Genomic DNA, 22,359 nt, shown 5'->3' with positions numbered 1-22,359 from the left:
GCAAGTCAAATTCTTCATGCGCATATGTTATTATACATCAGTTCCTCTTGTAGGATATCTGACCTTCGTATCACTCAGGTATTTCATACTGGAAATCTGCACATAGTAAACTGACGATGCCGTTGGACGCATGATGTGCCAGCCTTTAAGGATGCTCATAGGAACTCGCTCAGAATGGCAGCCGGAAGCCTTGGCGCCCGCAACCTCCGCAGCCGCTCTCTAGATCTCTAAATGCTATGATACCAAATACATCAGTACAGTAGTAAAGTCATAATATTCGTACCACAGATTGCAAGAGTCTCTACTTCCAAAACGGTCATAGTTAGCCCAGCCGGTTCATTTGCCTCTTCGCGTTCGTCAGCTTCCCTCCTACCCTATCCACCTCACCCGTCAAATCGTCAAGCATCTCGTTCTGTTCTCTGATTTCATGGTTAATAGCCAGTCCGAGCTGCTTTTGGCGCTGCAGGACGGTGCTCAGCTGAGCGAGCTGGGCGTCCTGCTGGTCCATCTGCGAGCTTTGGAGCTGCATCAAGCCTTGGCTGTCTAAGGGCCGCGTCTGCTCTGTCTCTTTCGGCTTCGATCCGCCACCAAAGACACGAGTGACGGGTCTCGAGAACCCTGTGGAAGACGGTCCCGACGGGTGGCTGAGCAGCGCCTCGCGGTCCGACTCGGTCGCAGGGTTTCGCTCGGCGGGGGCACCAACGCCTCGGGTCGTGTTTCGTGCGACCGTGACCATCTTCGCAAGCTTCTCGCAGTCGTCTCGTAGCCTTGCGACCATGTCCCTCCGCCGCTGCAGCTCTCCCTCGCTCATGCCCACCAACGCCAGATGCTGCACCCCGTCCTCCAGCGCACCCACTCGTGAGAGCGCGGCGGCGAGCTTCTTCTTCGCCTGCACGTTCGTCTGGTGCGAGCCCGTGATATCGCCCGTGTCTGATAGAGCGTCGCGTTTATTTATGTCAGCGCGGACGTCGCGTATGCGGGCTTGCAGGTCGGTGTGCTCGTCGAGCCAGGACGATGACGTGAACTGCGAGAATCCTCCGGATGCAGCGTCCCCCTTCCCCACCGGCACGCCCAGAAAATCCCTGAATGCAAAGGACTCTCTCCAGCGGTCGTCTCTCGAGCTGAGGATGGCGCGGAGGTACTGCTCGAGGCCCTGGCGGCGTTCCTCGAGGATGGCGGGGTTGTTACGCGAGCGAAACACGCTGAGGGCGTGCTTCGGCGGAAGCTCAGCTGGCGGGGATGCGCCTGTAGATTTGGTGAGCTCTGTGTGCAAATCCACAAATTCAGAATATCGTCTCCACATTTGCCATGACCGCACTGATGCCTGGATTTCGATGCGGAAGGGTGCACAGGCATTCGATGTAAGTCTGCCCTCTCTTTTTCTCCTTTTCATTTTTGCCATTCCTTCTTGCCCTGGGCAACCCCTGGAAAGGCCTCTGCCCAGACTCCTGACCAGTGCCTAAGGGATGGGAGCTTTCTCAAGCGGATTATCGGGTTGGGTGATTATCGGCTATCTTGTAATTACCGTTTATATATACTACGTCAGCAGGATTTGTGTCTATGTCAGCAGAATTTGCGTAATCTTTCGAAAGGCTCACCGTCCCTAGGCGACTGGCACAAATTATTGGCGCGCGTGCTCGGCAGCTCGGCAAATGTCCCAACAATTATTTTCGTCGCTCGGTTTTCCGAAAAATAAGCGACGGCGCCTCTCCGCCTCGCTCAACCCTAGAGTAGGAGCCCACCCAAGCTTCATCTGCGGTACCTGCTCCGCTGTAGATAGAAGCTGTTCTAATATGATTTCAGGCAGCTGAGGCTCTATTTTATCTAAAAATATGCATGTGAGGCAAATAAGTGAAGAATCATCAGAGTTCTAAATTATGCAATGGAAATTAATGTGACTGAAGAAGGTGAGCTTTCCACAGATCTTTGTTCCACAGAGAGCAGGTTGAGTGTTGGGATAACTGAATTCAGCACATTTCCGCAGAGATACAAAAGTGAGATCAGTATAACAATTAGTAGAGTCCTGGTGTAAGCACCATAAACACCTCCGCATTTTTTCAAGAAGTGACATCAAGGGATCAAGGTGAAAACACGAAATATTGCCAGAAAGGTGGTATGTAAGGTGCAACGTTGCCGTGCAGTCATTGCGGTGTCGTCAGGGACCTTACTAGAGAGAGTGGCGCAGCTGCCGTAGTCGCTCATCCACATCTTTCACGGTCTCATGCACCTGCTTTAGACAAGAGATGCGGCCATTAGAGACATTAAAATCAATTTCATGACTTCTGAAATGAGCAGTCGAGCCGCTACCTGTTGTGGTTCCCAAGATACTAAGGAATGAGCGGGAGGTTCTCGAAACCCTCGCTTAGGGTTGAGCGAGGCGGAGAGGCGCCGTCGCTTATTTTTCGGAAAACCGAGCGACGAAAATAATTGTTGGGACATTTGCCGAGCTGCCGAGCACGCGCGCCAATAATTTGTGCCAGTCGCCTAGGGACGGTGAGCCTTTCGAAAGATTACGCAAATTCTGCTGACATAGACACAAATCCCGCTGACGTAGTATATATAAACGGTAATTACAAGATAGCCGATAATCACCCAACCCGATAATTCGCTTGAGAAAGCTCCCGTCCCTTAGGCGCTGGTCAGGAGTCTGCCTCTGCCCGTTTTGTCACGTTGCGCCTGACTGATAGCTAATGCACATGACTCACTGGGCGCTCGAGGACCGCGCATAGCTACCGCGACGACGACCCCGCCTATACCTTCTCCACGCTCACGGTTTCATCCAATTCGCAAGCACCTTAAAATTTTCTGCTATTATACCCTTATGTCAATGAGCACCACCATTCAAGCCATATATATACGGAGTTACGAAGAACGCGCGGAGCCGAAACCACATACTGTCTATAGAGCTTCTCGCGAGTGAGGGACTGGCTCTACGGAGGACAGGCAGTGGCATCCGAGCACTGTCTTCCCAATCGGGTAAGCGCGCCCTTTCATAAACTGGCCAAATCTGCGCGTCGGGTAACCAGGAGGTATAATAAGGCAGTGTAAATACATTAATATTACAGAAAAAAATAAATTTAGATATATAAGTACCACAGACCATCTGTAGGCTCACAGAGAGTAGTTATTTGGAGAATGTGGCAAACAAATCAAGGATATTTTCAAGGCCCCCTAACTCAGCTGTATGTAGCTTACAGCTCACTATACCATGGATTAATATTATTTGAGCTGATCTATCAGAATTTACTGTGGAAAAGGTGGTACTGAGCAAGGCCCCAACTCGGCCAAAGCTGGGTTAGGGTTTAATTGGTCGTTGATCAATCGGGCGCCTGGCTCAACCTTCTTGTACCATTTAAGCGCCCTAACCATTGCGCAGCTTCCCAAGTGTCTAAAGGTCTGACAAAAGGTACCCAAGAGGGTCCGGGACCCTTTTGTTCAGTCAATACATTGCTCTCAACTGTATAGGCTCGAGACTTGAGAAGCAGAAGCTCATAGACAACAGCTGACAAATAAGAGGATGTCCAGGTTTGGAAGGCGAGGGGCTTAGATTCTAACAAGGCCAAACAAGCGCACGGACCAGTGATCTCCCATGATCTCAGACTACTCTTGAATGCAGACTTTGATGATCAATATGGACCCTGTTGCATGGGATGAAGATGCATTCTTAGAAGAAGACCATTTTGTGCTAAATGGTCATGTAGGACCCGTTCTTGCCAAGGGACAATCTGTGGATACAATGAGTTCCTTCGTACTGCAGTTGCTAGTCAAATAGCTGTATAAGGATGCAAGAGAACTCGATATATTCTTGGACATATCTCAAGATGGTGATATAGCCAAGCATCTGCAAGTTAAGGAGTTTCAAAACCTGCTGTTAAAAAATATCAAGAGCAGTGATTTCATGAGAACGTGGAGTCTTTGTAGGTATTTTTCCAACTTCGCAGTATCCACCATCTGTCTGATCCACCATGGGCTATAGACAGGTTTTGCAAGCAGAAAACTGGTGAATGCTATATCATCTTATGTGTGCCTTGCTGAGACTCACAAGATGATACTTTGTCTAGTAAAATTTGTATGCTATGAACATCTATCAAGAAACACCGTTCTTCTCACTAACATATTTTGTCAGCTACCATTAATCATGGAAGGAGACATTCTGTGGATTGTCTCATTCTCTTCTCAAAACTACAATGCAGTTCTACATGAAACACTGGCTAGCAACATCCAAGGCCTATTCCTGTTCTTTATCGATTATCCAATCTTCTGAGACCAGAAAATCGAGGATGAACAACAAACTGGCAAAGAATGTTGTAGTATTTGAGGCGCGAGGTGCGCTGACCCACTGGATGCACATCCACTGTGCCGAGACACCGACATGATGCGCTAGGCATTTCCCACAGTCATGTGGTTGGCAGGTTTCAGCTGGAGTACCGTTGAAACCTGCCACCCTATGATGTCATCGCCCTCTTACCAGATTTAGATATGACGCGCGCAGAGCGCACTCAGCTCTGGCGCCCTTTCACTCCTCGCTATGTTTCTCTTAGTCTCAGCTTCCTCAGCGTACATAGTATTGGACTGAATATATTAGGAAGTAGATAAGCTATATAAGGACACGTAGTATTATTCTTAGAATTTACCATTGATTACTCGTGAATCCCCCACCTGCGTGATCCAATTCACAACAAAGGAGATTGTGTATATTTCTATGGTTGTCATGGCACGGAGTTGCCGTGAGTGTTCTGTCAGGCAAAAGACCCCTTCTTATCTTATCTGTATTGCACTCTAGCATGTTCACCCATCAATAAAACACTCAAATCTTTCTTCCAAAAATTGATTGCTGATCAAAATAAAGTGGGCCAAGGGGGGGTGGCACAGGCAGTGCATGTGTTTCTTAAAGCCCTGTTCATCACAGTGTTGAAACATCTCCAGCTTCTGGCTGCTGAGCGTGAGTCCAGCAGACAAACAAACTGCACCAAGATACAAGTCTTACATTGATCACAGTTGAGCTTGACAAAGTAGAAGCCACAATCACTCAGCTCGCTGTCTAGGCACACACATCGAAAGCAGGTGGCATGATTAGATCAGTGTAAAGACTCTTTAAATATGAACTAATCATTGCTGTCTCACCTGAAGAAGAAACTTGTGCTGCAAGTTGGCAACATCAAACAGAGTTTACATGCAATCCAGCTGTCTTCGGGAGGACAGCCTTAAGTAAATTCTGCAGGCACCCACATGTGACAATACTGATCCGTATTGACCTAATGAGAGAAGGTGACAGGGTGGGCTAATGGTCTAGAAAAAGGAAGAGGTTGTCACACAAACAGGAGCATCGAATGCATGGTGGCATGCCTGCAAAGATGCCAGGAAGACAACAGGATGCTCCAGAATGTATGTGCAATAGGCTTCCAAGCTCCAATGACCCGAAGCTTGAATGTGACCATCAGGACAGCTAAGCAAAGCCAGGAAAGTTGCCCCACCCAGACACAGAGAATGGTCACCCACCAAGTCACCAAACACAGCCTGTAGATGCGATAGGTACCAGCCTTATGTGGGCACAGAACCATCATGCTGCAGAAATAGCATCAGTTTGAAGGAGAACAGAGCATCGCGAGATGCAAGGTAGGCAAGAAAAGGTGCGCCTGGGTTGAGGAGGTCAACGTGGCGTTCAATGACAACCTCACTACTAGTAAAGTAGCAGTCTGCTTTGTGCATAGGCAGCATATATATAATGGACATTGCAATGACCTTGACAGAGCAGCGATGAATGAGTTTGCACGATGAACAAAGAAAGGGATCATCAGGCCAGACCAGTTTGCCTAACCGGTGCAGACCAAAAAATCCAACTAAGGTCAGAGCCAAGAAAAGGTGATCATCATGGCATAGCGCAATGCCAACGCTTGCCTTGAGATGCAAAAGGTTATCTGGCATTAACAGCTGCTTCTGAGATGTAGGTGCATTGAACTGTTTTTTGCAACCTGCAAAGCAGCAGGTCACCGGACGGGACTTGCGAGCGTCATGCACTGAGGGGAAAAAGGACACTAACTGGCTGCAGATACCAGACAAATAAGTCTCCACTGGTGTAGGCTTGATAAAATGCAACATGTAGACAACAAAGAAAGACAGCATGTCAGATGTGGGATCAAGCAAGAAATGGTGGTCATTGCAGAAGGTGATGTATGACTGCAGGTGCAATGTGTACACCTTGTGAGTTATCTTGTCGAGGGCAAACCAAGAGCAATTACGCATTCTCGAATAAGTTTATCGAGTGACCAGAGTGCACGTGCAAAGTGTCGGGTCACTCGGAGAAGTGAGTTCATAATGAAATCCCTCCCTGAGAAGTCCACTGGGGGTTATAAAGAGAGCAATTGGTGTGTCAGGGCAGTATTGTTCAATAACAGAGTGAAGCCCACAAGAGAGTACATTTGTGACGGTGTTAATCACCCCCAGAACATGCCAAACACGCAGATTGATGCACAGCCATGCACTGATAATGAGCGAGCAAATGTCCAACAGGATATCCACAAAATGCCCCTTTGCACAGAGACTGTCAAAAATCTGAACAGTGTTGAGATTGTCCATGAAAATTGCCAACCAAAGTGTGGCTGACCCACAAGGAAGAGTTGACACCCAACAAAGTGCGGCAAGCACAGTGATTGCCTCAAACCAAAAAATGTTAGCTCCCATGCCTAGTGGTGTCTCTGGCATATGTGCAGTCACAAAAATGCGGCAAAGTTGTGGGCACCATATACTCAAACTGGTCAGGAATGAATTGCAGTAGATAGCAAGGTGGGTGTTGGATAGCTTCCGTGCATATGCCTCTAGAAGATAAACACCACAATGATGCCTGAGGTGATCTGTGATCTACAAGAGATCCTGTTTGGTGCATTTATTGAGGTAGATGCAAGACCAAGGCTTGCTGGACTTGCTGCAAAGCTTCTCGTACAAGGACTGCAGAGCCGGGCGCAATAGCAGCTGCATTGAGGCCCCAATTGATCCATCTGAGTATGCACTGCCACTACCAGAGTGAACACCGATGTTCATCAGAAGCAGTAAAAGTTCTGATGGCATGTACAGGCTCTATGTGACATGTATCTGGCAGTGTGATCGTGATTGTGACCATGTCAACATGAAAACCAATGATAGGCAGAGCTTGCCCACACAGGTGTTTCCTGTTGGAGTGCAGAATACCAAGCTCATTTCAGAGGTAGAGCAGCTGGGTCTGCTTCAGTGGCACCAAGCGGCAATATGGAGCATAGAGATATAGAGAACTGGCAGCATCTGGGCCAAACATATCATCCATGTAAACCAGTGCTGCATCTATACTGATAGGCCATATTGCAATCCACATGATGAGACCCATAAGGGTCATCCAAATGTCCAGAGACCCATGGCTACTGAAACAGAGATTTTGGTCAATTTGACAGACTTTCTTGCCAGTAGGTGATGTTGTAGTGACAACCTGCTTGAGCTGCCAGAGAGGCTGCAAAAAGAGCAAGTGATAAGCATTCTTCACATCAGACTTGAACAGCCACACTGGGATGGCACTGTGATGGCAGTGGATGTCAAGGAGGTTCTGTCCAAGATCTTGGATATTATCCGGCTGCATGCCAACCTTCTCCTTATCAATCATGGCATTCAGTGCCCAACAACCAGCTGAATGGTTGTTGATGAGATGCAGCTTCTCAGAGTTTGGCTTGAGGACCACATGAATTGGCATGGAATATATGCCCGGCAGGAGATCTGGGCCGAATAGTCATGAGTATCATCTCAATGCTTTTTCCTCTACAGTGTAGTCCTTGATAAACTGGTGCTCTCACAGACCAAGTGGTGCACCCAAGTCCTTGTCCCATGTGTCCGGAAAGTCCAAACCTTTGGTTTCCCTGTGTCATCATTTTGTGACAAGCTTGCAAAAGGGCGGCAATGGAGAGTTCATGGCAAATATCACACTTTGTTCTATGCTGAAGTTATTGAGGTGACCAAAAAAGTAGGCCACTAATTCTCATGTGCCAATTTTGATGCTGAACATCTAGGCAGTCAATTGAGGATCTAGCTTCGACTACCGGTGGCAATTACCTCAACTTCTTGGCCAACAATGTTAGACCTGCTGCAGCCAAGTTATGCTCAGTCTTGAATCTCTCCGGCATTAAAGTCAATCAGCCACTTGTGGTGCTCTGCTTCGACGAAGCACATGATCTTACTGCAAAACAGAAGACGGCATGGTCGGTGTATAGCAAATTGCTTTGTGCGATCTGCTCCATAGTCAAGTATTCTATCTTCTCAGTTTTCCTGTCAGTATCTGGTGACATTCACCAGTTTGCACCTGCGATTACTTGTGACCCTTCCAGTTGTACTCCATCAGATGGCGTGACATTCTGCCCCCTCTTCACCAAAACTGGGTTTGACCAGCTAGCATAAAAATTCCACACTTGTGATAACTGGTCACTCCATAATGTAGCCACACCAGAGTTCATGTCCCACTTAGAATGGCCTCTGTGAGTGGCCTACTCATAAAGCATCAGACATGGATCTGATAGGCTTTTTGGAAGGTTTGGGTTCAGATACAATGTCAGTGATGCCACCATCGAGGACACTATCGTCCATTTTGCTGCATGGAAATTGATATTGCAGACCCCTTACTGTGCAAACTCAGTTCAGCTATGGAGCTTGCATGTCTCTCCATCTTACTAAGCTTGGAGTTCCAAGAGATGAGCTGGGGCTGAGAGAAAGAAAGGACACAGGTGGAGTGGCACATGTGACTGTGCCTCAATGGAGTGCTTGAAATGTTGGTCACTGTCCCTTCCTCTGAACCTCTTCTTGCAGAGGGCGCCTTTCACATTATGCAGTAAAAGGGGCTCAGTTATGCTGGTGTTCTTAACAAATGCCTCAAAAGTACATATCTTTGTGTGGGAGGACGTGAAGAGGTCATCACTGCGTTGCTGTTACTTATGGCTCGCAAACAGGCAGTTTATCCATTCTGCCCTTGCTCGGCTTCCTGAAGGCATTGTTGTGGGACATGGACTACAACAAGGTGTGCATGTTTCTTCCCAGCTGCTTTCGCAATGGTGACAACAAGAACTTCAACAACACGCTCAGCAACACTTGGATATATTTCAACCATTGTATTAGAGTCAAGGACTTCTGTCCCATCAGTCAACTAGCCTAGTGTGGTGCAATGGTTTGCAGTGGTATGATCATCTGTGTGGACAACCAGCCTGGTATGAATCTTGTCATACCAGTCACGTCCAGTAGCACAGAGCTTAAACCAGAGAATATCACTGCAATTCTCATCCAGGTGAGGAACAACATCAAGTACACAGACAAGATATCCCAATCTCTTTTCAACGCCATGGACCCTATCAAGCTTGGGGTCTCCACTAGTGAGCTCTCTGTGGTGCGCATGATGTTCATGCTTGCATCTGAGAAGTCCTCAGTTAGTGTATCAGATTGTGGTGAGCAGCATTCTGAGCAGTCTTGCAAAGACAATATGTACACTGCATTCAATATCAGGTGTGCCGGCTGCTATGACCAAAGCTTCAAGAGCATATCTCAGAGCGAGAATGAGGTGTACCAAAGCCTGCTCAACTGTACCTGCCCTTTTGCATATTAAATGAACGCGAGCACTAATTCACTGCATGAACTAATACCGAAAACCTTCAAAGTGGGCATAGAGACCATGCGGCGTAAAATGCATCCTGGAGTCCTTGCACTGAATGTTGCACATTGGGATCAATTCTTTGGTGACTGGCCGTGTGACAGTGAGATGAAGAATGCTGATGAAGATGAAGATGGAGTAAACAACACCAATGAGGATGTGAATGCCATGAACGTTACTGCTTAGTTGTACTCACTTTGCGGCTGTATTTTTATCTCCCTATGCAGCTGGTAATACAAAACAGACTTTGATGCTTCTTGTAGAAACTTGATGCAATGCGGGTGATAGCATGCTGCTCTGGTCAGCACTGACTGGTATCTAGGCTCATATGTGCTTCAATTGTCCAGTCAAGCATGGGCCTGTTGGCTGTCTGCATCAAATATGGTAATATACTATTTGCTAATTGTCATTGTCATCTTTCTTTGAGTATCTCAATACATCTCCGATAGGACTGGCATGATAGATTCTGTCATTGGATCTCATAGCTTCTTCACACAACATGCTTGTTTGCACAAGCAAGGAGATCCTCGACAGCAATGTCTGGAAACTGGGCAATGTACTCCATGGCTTTCTTAATGAGTTCACCAAGCAGCTCCTGGTCTCTCATGTGTTTCTTGAGGAACGCAATGGCGAGTGCCGTGGCTCACACTTTGTTGGTGACTTGAAGAGTCTGTGTCTCTGCCAGCATGTCATTGCCAACAATGGCACCGAGATCCTTATTCATGGGGAATGATCTGTCAAATGACTAGCTGCATGAGTGTGAGGACCTTGTTGTCTGGAGAATGCTTGAGAACAGTTTTGATGTCAAGAACCTGGCTCGGGCCCACTGTGGTGGCATCTGAAGCCATGTGTGTTTGTGTGGCCAGTGGGTTGCTGGACAAGGCCCCGGCACTGACAAGGGCGTAGAAGCAGGTGAGGATGTTGCCGTAGTACCATCTGTGCTCTTACACATCTTGTGTGCAGCCTTGCTCACCAGCTGTTTGCATGGCACCATTCCCCAGTGGTGTTTCGCTCTGCCCTTTTCAAGCCCCTTCCCTCTGAGCCTGCGACTAAAGCTCCCACCGCTCATGCCGGTAGACAGTGCGGAGCTCATAATGGCATAGAAGAAGACATTATATGCAGTGGTGATCTGCACAGCATTATCAGTGCTGATGGCATCAAGGCGTCACTTTGCACACATGCGCATTGCAGGCCCAGTGTTAGATTTGGACAGCTCGTAGATGTGTTCAGTGGTGAGGTCAACTTTGTTTGTGATGCACTTTTCCATGGCAACGAAGGACATGTACTGGCTCACCAGCTGGTACTCGATGCCAAGTTTAGTGATAAGGGCCTTGGTATCTGATGAGAGCTCCTTGCGATTGCTGTCATCTAAGTCCATGATGAACTGGCAAGTGGCTAGAGTCAGGATGGACCTTTGGTGTGGATGGTCTGAAGAAAACTTGATGACTTGCACAGGGATGGAGAATTGGAGAACGTTGCTGAGCCTGTCATGCTGTCCTGAGAGGATGATCTCTCTTGAGAGTAGGAAGCTCGTGCCTTCAACAAAAGTGGAGACTATGGAACAGTGCTCAGGATAAACTGCAGAAATCTTCATGGGAGCTTGTTGGATGGTGGTTCCAGCCTCCACTGTGCCAGCTGCCATGCCCCAATTGACACTGACATTCTTGAGGATGTAGGTCTAACTTGTGTACACCAGCTTGGAGCATTTACTAACAATGCTCTCAGACGTGGTGGCCATCTGGCAGATGCCATTGCCAGCACATGCAATGGCCTCACACATCTCACTTGACATGGTGGATCTGATGCCGAGGGTGAACACACAAAGCTGTGCTGAAGGCTTCAATGCCTTAATTGCATTGTCGACAGTCTCAAGAGTGCCTACAAGGTTCCAGGCCTAGAAGATCCTTGTCAAGATATGAAGTTACAAAGGCAGCAGATATGTGCCTCTTCAACTGTTAGAATAAAACAAGCTGTAGATTTGTCAGTCCTGCATGAAGCAAGTACTTTCTCCATTGCACCCTGGATCTCTGTGCTCCTATAGCTAGTTAACATGCTATTGACATGTTGAGTCTATGTGCGAGTAATCAGTAGAATTACATTGGCAAGACAATCAACATACGGCTAAACTCAATGTTTGTTCGTCATATGGGATGCTTTCAGGCCACAGACTGTCACAGTGACTGCCAAAACTGAAAATGTTGAAGTGCGTCCCCTGACTTGGCAGGACCCTAAGTAGCATCACAAGCGCATGTTGAGCAGTCTCAATCCTGCTACCTTCCATGCTGCCACTGCAATCCACTAGGAAGATGTATTCTTGATTTGCAATTGGTGGCAAGTTGAACTTGCATCAGCAAAATAATCGGTCGCAGTTCAGAGATGGGTTACCAGGCAAGCGCCTAACAGCCTGGTGGGCGCTGGCAATGCAAGAACAGGGGATACCAGGCTGATATCACACTGCAGTTTCAACACAGACCGATATGTCATTGTAAATCATTTCCCATCCTGTTTTAACTAGACATGACGCGGCCAGCACACCCAGATCTCCACTGTGACGTGACGTCATGCGTGCCGCTTTCCGAGAGGTGTTGCTGACTATCACATATATGTTGACTGGCCAAACAAACAACAAAGTCTCCTTCAACCTCCCCTAAAGTTGCTCTGGTGAGTTTCCTTTTATGTATTCATCCATATAAGGCTGTCGAAGGCCATCCGCTTTCCATGCTCCTTCCTTCTGCCCACCACCATGCCCCCACCCAATAGACAGCCACCCCCGGACGTCATTGTCCTCTGAGATTCTTATCCCCACTTCTACTTTCCCCTCGCTCAACAGTGACTCCACTGCGTGCTCACTCAGCGCAGTACGTCGCAAGGTGCATGAGCAGTAATTTCTCTTGCATTAGCACTGCAGTTGACTACTCATATGCACGGCAGCCGCAGCACCGACTTCCACCTGCCTGCACGGCTATGTGAGGGTCCTGTAATGCAGGAGAACAGTGCAAATACACAAGGTCCGTTGATGCTGTCCTATCTAAAGCGTGCCTCAGACTCAGGCTCTTTTTGTCACTCGCAGACATCCGCATATGGTACGTAACATGCATATATGCGCTCGATTGCTTATAACTGACATGCATAGGCCCTCGTAAGACATTCCCGCTCACTCAGCAAGCTAAACCCTTCTACCCTATGGTTTCACTCGCATACTAATGCCATTCTTAGTAGCTGTATATGGCCCACTCTCTCGTGCTCCGGGACCCACACAAAGCCCTCGCAGTAGGCATAGCAGTCTGCAGATAGTTTTGTACATGAGAACTTATGCACATGACTCATTCAGGGTTTGCTTTATGCATGCTGTGCGCCAACTGTGTAGCCGTTGCGCCGGGAGCCGCTTGTTGGCTGATATCATGTTTGCATGCGATGCGACTCAGAGGGCATTCTCGTCTCGATACTGCCATTTTATGCAATACATATACTTTGTATTCTATAAACCTCTATGAATATATTTCTCACCGCTCCTAATTTCGATGTGCAAATCAGTCCCAAATATTTTTGAATATCCAACAAATTGTTGCGAGCGCTCAGGCAAGTGCTGCCAGCCTGGCGCTCCCTGGTAATGCATTACCAACCTTACCCGAATGGTAAAGGTCCCCAAACTGGTAAGCTTTAGTTATCATACAGGTGAGATATCTACCTTGGCAAGTCTATTCTCATAATGATTACCTTTATAAGCGAGATTAGCTTTGCCAGGGCTGTTCAGGCTAAGTAAGCTGCCGATTTTTTTGCTGATGTGGGCACAATATTCAACTGCATAGCAACTGCATCAGTGGACACACACTCAGCAATGCAGCATGAAATGTCTAGTCCATCGGCAGTGATGCACAAAACGAAGTCTTGGATAAGGAAGTCTTGAGAGAGGTATCGCAATCTACAAGATGTCACACTCGACCCATCATCTAAGATGGTGAGCATTAGGTGAGTTGGGCTGGTGATACTTTTGACTGCATCTTGCATGCAGACATTGACAGAAATGCTGATGCGATGAGGTGGAATCCTTTCATGACCTGCTGTGCCATGAGGAAAAACACCATATCGCATTCCAACATACATCAGGATCTGCAGTCTGATCTGGTCAGTAGTATCATCCTCCATGAGGTCGAGCACATACTGTAGATGGTTAGATAGCAAAACATAGATCATTGAAAAGACTCACAGTAACTGTGGTAGTAATCATCTCACCTGTGGGAAGGGCTCCAACAGAGATGCAGAAGATTGTGGCAAACAGTCAGTGCTAGAAACACTGAGCAGTGACATCAGTAGACTAACCATCATCAGTAACATGTTCAACGAGGCTGGTGGTCTGTCCAAGTTGGACAGCATTCTTATAGTCTTTCCTGGCCTCATTGCACTCCTTGGTGACGGTGGTAATGACAGTGCCGTCCTCTGCGGTCATTTGGAAGCCACATACAGCTGACCTAGCAGGGACAGAGAAGATATACTTGGCATGGGAGATGACCAAAGGGGAGGGCTGCCAGAATTACTGGGTGACAGTGACCATGGCAGAGACGAGGTGCACGCAGGTTAGCTTTAGACGTAGTAAAGTGATAATGATGGAGGGGATGCTGACCATCCACTAGATTGGCATGTACTTCGGCCTTCTCAAGAGGCAGATACACAGTGTTAAAGTCTGACTTGACATGGATAATACCACAGGGTCTGTTTGTAGTGGTTAGCTGCATTATATGTGGTGGTCTGGAAGAGAGCTGAAGATCCCAGTTGCCTAACCTTATATATTGTGTAAAAACAAATCATACTCTGATGGCAACTGAGGGCCAGGCCAAAACCAACATGACTTAATCTAAAAGGGACAAAGTCCTGGGAACAGGCTCATTCCATAATCTTGTCATACAGTTGTGTGGGTATCCAGCAAAGAGCCAGAGTCTGAGCAGTCATGGGATTTGAGATACCACTGAGCTACATTCTGAGCACAGAATATAAGCACAAATTATGGTGCATCCAAGTTCACTGACCTAGAGTGACAATTGTTGGCTCTTGAAAGTACAGCCCAGAGATGGCCCATCCATGACAGCTGGTGCTTAGGAAAATCTGCTCGGGTGTACCAACAAAACAGACTGAGCCCACTTCTTTCGGCACTATGTACAATTGATCAATGTCTACCTCAGGAACAACTTCAATAATGCTCACCTAAAAGGTGTGGCAATGGGCTATCCTGACCACCTCAGTTAAACGTCGGGCAGGGTAATCATACCTGCTGCAACACCGTGGTGTTAAGTTTGACACAAAAAAGGTCAGCTAGTGACATAGTAATACAAGGAGAAGTGATAGCCAGCACTTTTAGATCAAGCCAAGGAGTAGCAGGCTTATGTGAAATGATGTGACACCTTTAAAAAGCTGTGCAAAAGAATTGCCTCATCTACAGTGCATCACAACCATGTGCCAGTACAAAGCCCTATGGATACCAGACGCGAAATAAAAGCAGCTGTTTCCTATGAAGGTGAACATTTGTGGATCTCTTGTTGGCACGAGACCAAACTAGAGAAGTATGAATACGTACATGGTCATCTCCAGGTGGTCACGTAGTTTTTGCAAAGCGGGTCTAAGCATATCAGGATATCATTGAAGATTTAGCCAGTGGCATATTGCATTCTATTAAGTGAATTCTCTATGCTCCAGTGGAAGAAGTAGCATGGCCGAACAGAACGAGCATTGGATAGACAGCAGGGCGGCGAACTAGGTTGGCACCCCGCCGTACTGGCACGTGGCAGGCGGCGGGCGAGCGTCCATAGGCGCTCGGTAGTTTGCGCTATCCACAGCGGCAAATAAATGCCTGTTACCCTGAGCGCAGCAATATATTGCAAGCGGGATGCTGGCTGTCATGAGACAAGTTTTCACTGCAGAACTTACGCAAAAACAAGATAAAATTTTATGGTCTTTTTGATGTGGAGAACGCGGTCTATCTTGCTACAAAAGATATAACACTTTTAAACTTATTTTATCAGCCCGTTTTTGTATATTTATGACAGCAAAAAATCTTCAAATTTGTCTCGTGTATCTGATGTACAACAATGTATGTTCACTACTTCTACCCCAAAGAATAATTTGTCCCGTGTATCTGATTTGTACAATAACGCTCACTACTCCTACCTGAAGAATACTACGAATTTGCCTCGTGTATCTGATGTACAACAATGTACGTTCACTATTTCTGCCCTGAAAAATACCCACTAAAGTCCCGATATCCAAACTTAACCCGAATCCCACCATACAGGCCGACCTTAAACAACAAAATTTTCGGCCTGGGTCAGCAGCGCGTCGATGTCGACGCCTGAAGTTTCGGAGAGGTAGTCCATAGCCTTCTCAACCAGGCCGTCGAGGAGCTCCGGCTGGTCCTTCATGTATTTCTTGAGGAAAGCGACCGCGAGCACCGTCGCCCAGACCTTCTGGTCGATCTGCAGGCGCGTCGCCTCCGCGAGACAAGTCTTGCCGACGAGATTCTCGAGCGACACAGTGGGCGAGAACGATCCGTCGAAGGACTGGAGACGGACCAGCTTGAGCACCTTGTCTTCTGTCGACAGCGAGGACTCGTCGAGCGACCTTTCTTCTTCGCTAACGGCAGGAGGGACAGGGGCGGCTCCAGTGAGACGACCCATAGCTTGTGGCATGAAACCACATGGAATGGACTGAAGGTGGGTCACGGGAGGGGCGGAGAAGAGCGAAGACGAGGTGGAGAGAGACGGAGACGGAGCGGAGAAGGATTGATTCTGGACAGCACCAAACAACGTTGGGGCTTGCGACGGGCTCGAGCCAAATAACGAGAATTCGGAGGGTGTCGAGGTTTGCGTGGCACCTCCAGACGGTGAGCCAAAAGTGGTAACGCGCCCTGCTCCACGAGCAGGGGGAGGCGGGGGAGGCGGGGGAGGCGGAGCTTGCAACGAGCTTGATCCAAATAACGAGAATTTGGAGGGTGTCGAGGTCTGCGTGGCACTTCCAGATGATGAACCAAAAGTGGTAACGCGTCCTGCTCCACTAGCAGGAGGGGGAGCAGGCGCAGCAGATGATGGAAGAGCAGAAGCAGCATATGGACCAAATATACCAGGCGGGGGAGGCGGCGCCGGCGGAGCAGCTACTCGCGCTTGCAGTCCGGAAAAGATCGATGCAGAGGTGGCCTGGGGAAACGGCTTGAAAAAATTGTTCTCGGGATCTTGGTGCGCTGAGAATGGTTCCTGTCGGGGCTGCTCTTGCTCAACTTCCGCCTTGGTCCGTCTGTCAACAGCGACGAACGACGTGTACCTGCTGGCAAGCTGGTATTCTGTCCCCAGCTTGACAATGGTGGCCTTGACGTCCGGGGAAAGCAGTCCGCGATTGTCGTCTTCGAGGTCCATGATGGCTCGACGAGCCGCGAGGGTCGGGATGAGGCGTCCGTGAGGACTGTCCGACGGGAATTCCACGACCTGGATTGGGACCGAGAATTGCAGGACTTCGCCCTGCCCGTCGCGCTGCGCACAAATCATGACTTCGTTGGGAGGCGTGTAGCTCTGATAATCAATCAAGGCGAACACTATGAGCCTAGTCCCGGGGTATATGGCGGAGACTTGTGCAGGTGCCTGCCGGATGCTCTTGAGCTCTGTGTTTCCGGTGCGGTAGGCCTCTAGGAGGTTCGTGTGCACGCCCCAGTCGACAGATACGTTCTTGAGGATGTATGTCCGGCTGGCGCGCACGAGCTTTGAGCATTTGCCGATGATGCTCTCGGTCGTCGTGGCCATCAGGCAGACGCCATTGCCCGCGCGTGAGATACCCTCGCACATGGCGGAAGACGTTGTGGTGCCGATTCCCAGAGTGAAAACTCGTAAGGGTGCAGACGGGGAGGCCTGTTTCACAGCTAGATCTACGGTTGAGATGGTGTGATCGATATTATAGGTCTGGATGATGGATGTGAATAGATAGATTAAGACGAAACTCGCAGGTTTACCTCTCCGTCAGTCAGCACGAAACAGGCTGTAGGCTTATCGGTCTTCCTCGAGTTGAATACTTGTTGTAACGCGCTTTGAATCTCAGTTCCGCCATAGTTCGCATACATTGTATCGACGTGTCGCGTCTAGGAATATGCAGTGTTAGTGAATAAAACTGGCAAGTTGAGACAAATCTACCAACAGCTTCGTCAAGCGTTTTTCCATCGTATGGTATACTCTGCGGCCATAAGCTATCGCAGTGGCTGCCGAAACTGAAGATATTGAAGTGGGTCCCCTGACTGGGCAAGGCTCGGAGGAGCATCACCAACGTCTTCTTCGCAGTCTCGATCTTGCTTCCGTCCATGCTGCCACTGCGATCTACAAGGAAGATGTACTCCTGCCTCGAGATCGACGGCAAGTTGAACTTCGGGACAATATTCAGCTGAATCGCCGTGGCACCATTCTTCATTTTCTGGGCGAAGCATCGGGGCGCATCCAAGCCCTCGGCTGTGACGGACAAGACAAAGTCCTGTGCCAAGAAGTCCTCAGAGATGTAGCGTGCATTCCGCAGTGTGTAGGCACTGCCACTATCGGAGATGATGACGGTTGGGTGGGTTGGGCTTGTGATGTTCTTCACAGTGCTCTGCATCTGGATATCTGCGGAGATGCTGACGCGGTGCGGAGAGATCTGTTTTGCGCCTTGCATACCCTCCGGAAGGTTTCCATAGCGCATTCCGATGTACATGGGAATTTGCAGTCGGACCTGGTAGGAAATGTCCTCGTCCATCAAGTCGAGAACATACTGCGTGTGATAGATATCAGATTCGAAGAGTTTGTGGGAGACTCTGCTACGTACAGTTGTCTGAGCCTGTATCATCTGGTGGCTTGGAAGTGCTCCAAGAGAGATCGAAAAGACTGCAGAACGAGGTGAGCTTCTGCATGACACGGGAATATGGCCCGCTTACTGTCGTCGGTTACTTGCTCGACCAAGCCCGTCATACGACCTTGAGAAATGGCCTGCTCGTGCTCACGCTTGGCCTCTTCCTTCTCCTTCGCGACAGCCGCGATGACTGTGCCGTCCTCGGTCGTCATCTCAAAGCCGCAGACAGCGGCTCGGGCAGGTACTGGGAAGATATATTTGGCCTTCTGGAGTCCGTCGGACGAGTACTGCCAGAAGTTTTGCGTAAAAGTGACAATCGCGGATACTGACATGCAAACATGAGATGAACTACACGCGAGACGGAATTGCATACTTACCATCAACTATATTCACGTGAATGTCGGCCTTCTCGAGGGGTAGATAGGCCTCGCTGAGGTCGGGTAGAATGTAGACGATGCCACACGGTCTGGCAGAGGTGGAAGTGGGCAGCTGCATGGTGTGAGAGGGAGCTGTAATCGATGCATTAGTGAAGCTCGAAGACCGAATTTTATACACTGGCTTGGAGTGAGTCTGCGGGTTCTCGGCACCGAAGGCGCAGCAACATTCGACGCGGCGGAGGCTGTCCGCGGTACTGCATCACGATAGTCGTAAGCATCCGCGTCCGATAAAGACATCGATGCTGCGTATAGCTTGGAAGCTGCGAGGCCAAGGCCGTGAGTCGAGTTTAAGTCTCCCAAGTACTAGTGAGAGCCGCGGGGCCAACTATAAGGCTTGAAGCTTGAATTGTGACTCACATTCCTGCGTCAGATGGTTGAATACCGTGTTGTCCACCTCACTTTGTGGTGGTGGCGACTCCACAGCGCTGCCGGGTTGCGATTGCAGACTGAGTGTGTAAAAGGAAGGGCGCATCACAGGGCGCATCAATAAAGTAAGCACCAAGACGCTCGCGGACCAACTTTCAGCAGCCTCCTTGTAAGTGGGCGTCATTCGTCTTCCATCCATGACGTCAGGAGCGTTCATAAAATCATTTGAACGGTATATTGGGGAATTCACGATGTTATTGAAAAGGACAGAAACCGTGTACCGGGTGCACCAGCACAGTGCACAGAGCGGTTTTTTTTCTTAAAGAAACCCGGATGAAAGCAGTCAGATAAAGCTCAATTTTCCTCGGTGCGCGCAGAGGTAAATTGAGGAGAAAACTGGTGCAAAACTGGCCCAAGCAGTTCAAAACGAAGTAAACTGGTGGAAAGCTGAGTTTTGCCTTCGGTTTTTCTCAGGTGAAAATCTGAGAAACTCAGGTCCTTGTTTTGACCGATCTTGCAAGGGAAAAAAACCTCGCTTACCAACCAGTGGTGCAGACAAGGCCATTCATCATGTATCTACATTGACCAGAGGGCTGTAATATGTGCCCGGAATGTAATAGAATATCTTATGATAACACAAGAAAATTTTAATTCACTAAAAATGCGGATAATCCCGGAAATACTTTATGATATTATGCTCCAGCAGTGGGCCAGAAAGCACACTGAACATTGCCATTGTCAGGCATGGTATTAGAAATTGAGTCCGAGAGGGGTTTGAAAATCCTGCAGTCTCCCCAATGGAGTATGCGGGGACTTGTGCAAAGACAAGCCCTGCTAATCAGGTGATTCACAGAGGCTCGCGGGGGCCGCAAGGACACTTTACACGAAGGCGCTGATGTTGCGCGCTCTGATATCATGCATTTTGCGAGGTTGTAGACTGGCTGCAGATGCAAGTATTCGTCCTGGTGCGATTGCTAGGCCCTCAGGAGCCTGTCAGAGCCCGAGGACTGATTCTCCGGTTCCCAGAGCGGGAGTCTAGATTGCCGCTGCAGGTCTCTGGTGCAAGTATGTCCGAGTCTGTGGAAAGCGGAACCATTCAAAGACAAGTACTGTCCCGCCGGGGGGGGGGGGGGGAGGTATGCTCTTCACTCGCTGAAAACCTCTGTTGGATATGGTATGCGTGGGGACTTACTACAGCACATAACTGGGGTGCTATATTTCATTGTGCGTTCATGTAAAAAGGGCTCAGGCCTCAAGGTATAAACGTCACACTGCTGCGAGGTGGCCCGACGCGGCATTGACGCGGCGAGTATGCTACATCAGCTTAGAGTTTGGAAATGGATATCCCTTGAAAAATATCCGTTGCTCCGTGTGAATCACGTGAACTTGTCGTATATACGCTTATATACGCCGTATGTTCGTATCTCCGACGTCGCGCTATCATAAAAAAACCGTACGTATGCACATCACTGATTATGGTCAACCGTCAAGTTCCTCGCCGACAGTCTTTTCTCCGCCCTCCATGTCAGCGTCCTCATCTTCAGCTTTCTTTGCGCCTTTGCCACGCGCTGATGAACGCGTGGGCTGCTTCTTCGACTCGGCAGTACCACCATTCTTTGCAGTTCGGCGGCGCTTGGGCTTGAATTCCTCCTGAATTTTTAGTTAGGACCACATCTCGGGGCACGTCGTAAACAATACTTACGTTATATACCTTGAAGAAATCGGAGGGTTCCTGGCCCCGGTGGCCGAAATACGCCAACATAGGGATGTTACTAACATAATTCGTCTTGCCTTCTCGGACGAGTGAATAGTACTCAAGCAAGTATTCCTTCTCCGCTGCATGAACAGGACGGTGAGAAAGTTAACGGAACCTAGCAGGGTCTATGCGCACCTTCGTCGATCTCTGCGCCCTGATCCGAAAACAATATTTGTCTGGCATTCTCCCTGTGATAACGTTTGTCAGCTTTAGTCATATCCGGAAAGTGCCAAGACTCGCTCGGCAATGCTCTCAAACTCCATCTTCGTTCCCAACGCTTGACTGGCTGCCATAGCCAGCTCAGGGCCTGCGGTAACCATCGGGCCAGTGACGATGAGAATCTCGCCACGAACGTCGTCGCCAAGGCCATGGGGCCCGAAGCTCGTCAGCGCGTGCGCCGCAACTTGGACAACGTCGCCCAGGGCGACGGGCGCAAACTTGTGGTCAGGGTCGATAGGAATCGGAAGTTTGCCTTCGGACTGAGCCTGCTTCGTGTAAAGTAGCAGGTTTTCCATATAGAACCCGGCTCGAATGACACAAGTGCTATGTCCGGTCTCGCCTGTCGACGGATCGGACTTGGGCTGCATCGCGAGGCGCTCGAGGTCGATAAACTCGCGGATACGCGGTTGCCTGCCGCGCTCGGCGTAGTCGCAGCCGGCGCTGGACAAGAAGACCATATTCGTGACGGTCTTGGCCTTCTTGGCGGCCTCGAGCAGTGTGCGCGTGATTTTTGCCTTGTCCTTGCGCGCTGGCGGGATGAGCATGCATGTGTCGACCTGCTCCATGGCGCTCACGAGCGACTGCTCGTCCTTCGGGTCGAACACGAGCACCTGTATCTCCTCGTACTCCGCGAGCACGGACTTGGCCTCCTCGGAAAAGACGAGCGCGGTCAGCGACCGGAACTTGCTCCGATAGCTCTCGTCGACGAGCAGGTCAATGAGGAGGCGCCCCGTCTGGCCCTCTCCTGCAGTGACGATGATCTTGCGCGAGGACGATGGCGACTTCTCAGATGCCTGCGCCGTGTGACGCTTGGGTGCCATAGCTATAGTGTTCAAGTATTTGCTGTGTAGGTCTAAGCAGGGTCGAGTTACGTTGGACAGAGAAACTGGGCATGACGACCAGCTCCGTCAAATACTCGGTCGAGGATATCAGGAGTCTGACTGTGGCGCGTTGACGGCACCAATGACGCAAAGGTCACCATACGACGACGAAAATGGCAATGCGCCTTCCTCTCTGGGAGGGCGGCGCGCCTTTCCAAATACGCACATGTCGTGAGAGTTGTGGGACTTGATTCTGGGAAAATCGAG

General features: G+C 49.2%; 6 protein-coding genes across 6 annotated transcripts; all 6 read right to left on the bottom strand.

Annotated features, from left to right (window-relative positions):
* Positions 1–256: 256 nt before the first annotated feature.
* PHACADRAFT_254918 (uncharacterized protein) lies at positions 257–1,407 on the bottom strand. Its single transcript, XM_007395006.1, has one exon. The coding sequence runs from the start codon at positions 1,301–1,303 to the stop codon at positions 323–325; it is 981 nt and encodes a 326-aa protein (XP_007395068.1). The 5' UTR covers positions 1,304–1,407; the 3' UTR covers positions 257–322.
* A 3,882-nt stretch (positions 1,408–5,289) lies between these two features.
* PHACADRAFT_160749 (uncharacterized protein) lies at positions 5,290–6,243 on the bottom strand (the record flags this gene model as incomplete). Its single annotated transcript, XM_007395005.1, has 2 exons — positions 5,290–5,517; positions 5,554–6,243. The coding sequence occupies 2 exons, from the start codon at positions 6,241–6,243 to the stop codon at positions 5,290–5,292; spliced, it is 918 nt and encodes a 305-aa protein (XP_007395067.1).
* On the bottom strand, positions 6,207–7,714 carry PHACADRAFT_160748 (uncharacterized protein; the record flags this gene model as incomplete). The annotated part of the gene is made up of 4 exons (XM_007395004.1): positions 6,207–6,295; positions 6,342–6,841; positions 7,017–7,189; positions 7,232–7,714. The coding sequence occupies 4 exons, from the start codon at positions 7,712–7,714 to the stop codon at positions 6,207–6,209; spliced, it is 1,245 nt and encodes a 414-aa protein (XP_007395066.1).
* A 3,100-nt stretch (positions 7,715–10,814) lies between these two features.
* On the bottom strand, positions 10,815–14,096 carry PHACADRAFT_194809 (uncharacterized protein; the record flags this gene model as incomplete). Its single annotated transcript, XM_007395003.1, has 4 exons — positions 10,815–11,304; positions 13,752–13,810; positions 13,857–13,894; positions 13,970–14,096. The coding sequence occupies 4 exons, from the start codon at positions 14,094–14,096 to the stop codon at positions 10,815–10,817; spliced, it is 714 nt and encodes a 237-aa protein (XP_007395065.1).
* A 1,589-nt stretch (positions 14,097–15,685) lies between these two features.
* Positions 15,686–19,193, bottom strand: PHACADRAFT_183721 (uncharacterized protein). The gene is made up of 6 exons (XM_007395002.1): positions 18,871–19,193; positions 18,579–18,818; positions 18,470–18,528; positions 17,816–18,415; positions 17,634–17,759; positions 15,686–17,583 (listed from the first exon to the last, which is right to left on the bottom strand). The coding sequence occupies exons 1-6, from the start codon at positions 18,986–18,988 to the stop codon at positions 15,940–15,942; spliced, it is 2,787 nt and encodes a 928-aa protein (XP_007395064.1). The 5' UTR covers positions 18,989–19,193; the 3' UTR covers positions 15,686–15,939.
* A 1,473-nt stretch (positions 19,194–20,666) lies between these two features.
* On the bottom strand, positions 20,667–22,092 carry PHACADRAFT_142468 (uncharacterized protein; the record flags this gene model as incomplete). The annotated part of the gene is made up of 4 exons (XM_007395001.1): positions 20,667–20,946; positions 20,999–21,132; positions 21,188–21,236; positions 21,289–22,092. 4 exons carry the CDS (start codon positions 22,090–22,092, stop codon positions 20,776–20,778), a joined length of 1,158 nt encoding a protein of 385 aa, XP_007395063.1. The 3' UTR covers positions 20,667–20,775.
* Positions 22,093–22,359: the final 267 nt, after the last annotated feature.

Source organism: Phanerochaete carnosa (assembly GCF_000300595.1).
Source record: "Phanerochaete carnosa HHB-10118-sp unplaced genomic scaffold PHACAscaffold_4, whole genome shotgun sequence".
Taxonomy (NCBI): domain Eukaryota; kingdom Fungi; phylum Basidiomycota; class Agaricomycetes; order Polyporales; family Phanerochaetaceae; genus Phanerochaete; species Phanerochaete carnosa.
Note: the sequence above shows the minus strand (reverse complement) of the source record. Positions and strands in the feature narration are given on the sequence as shown.

Coding starts and splice junctions, on each gene's coding strand:
- PHACADRAFT_254918 (XM_007395006.1), bottom strand. CDS start 1,303: ATGTGGAGACGATATTCTGAATTTGTGGATTTGCACACAGAGCTCACC.
- PHACADRAFT_183721 (XM_007395002.1), bottom strand. CDS start 18,988: ATGCAGCTGCCCACTTCCACCTCTGCCAGACCGTGTGGCATCGTCTAC. Junction 18,529..18,578: donor CGAGCAAGTAACCGACGACA/GTAAGCGGGCCA, acceptor CTCGTTCTGCAG/TCTTTTCGATCTCTCTTGGA. Junction 17,584..17,633: donor TCGTGCTGACTGACGGAGAG/GTAAACCTGCGA, acceptor TCCATCATCCAG/ACCTATAATATCGATCACAC.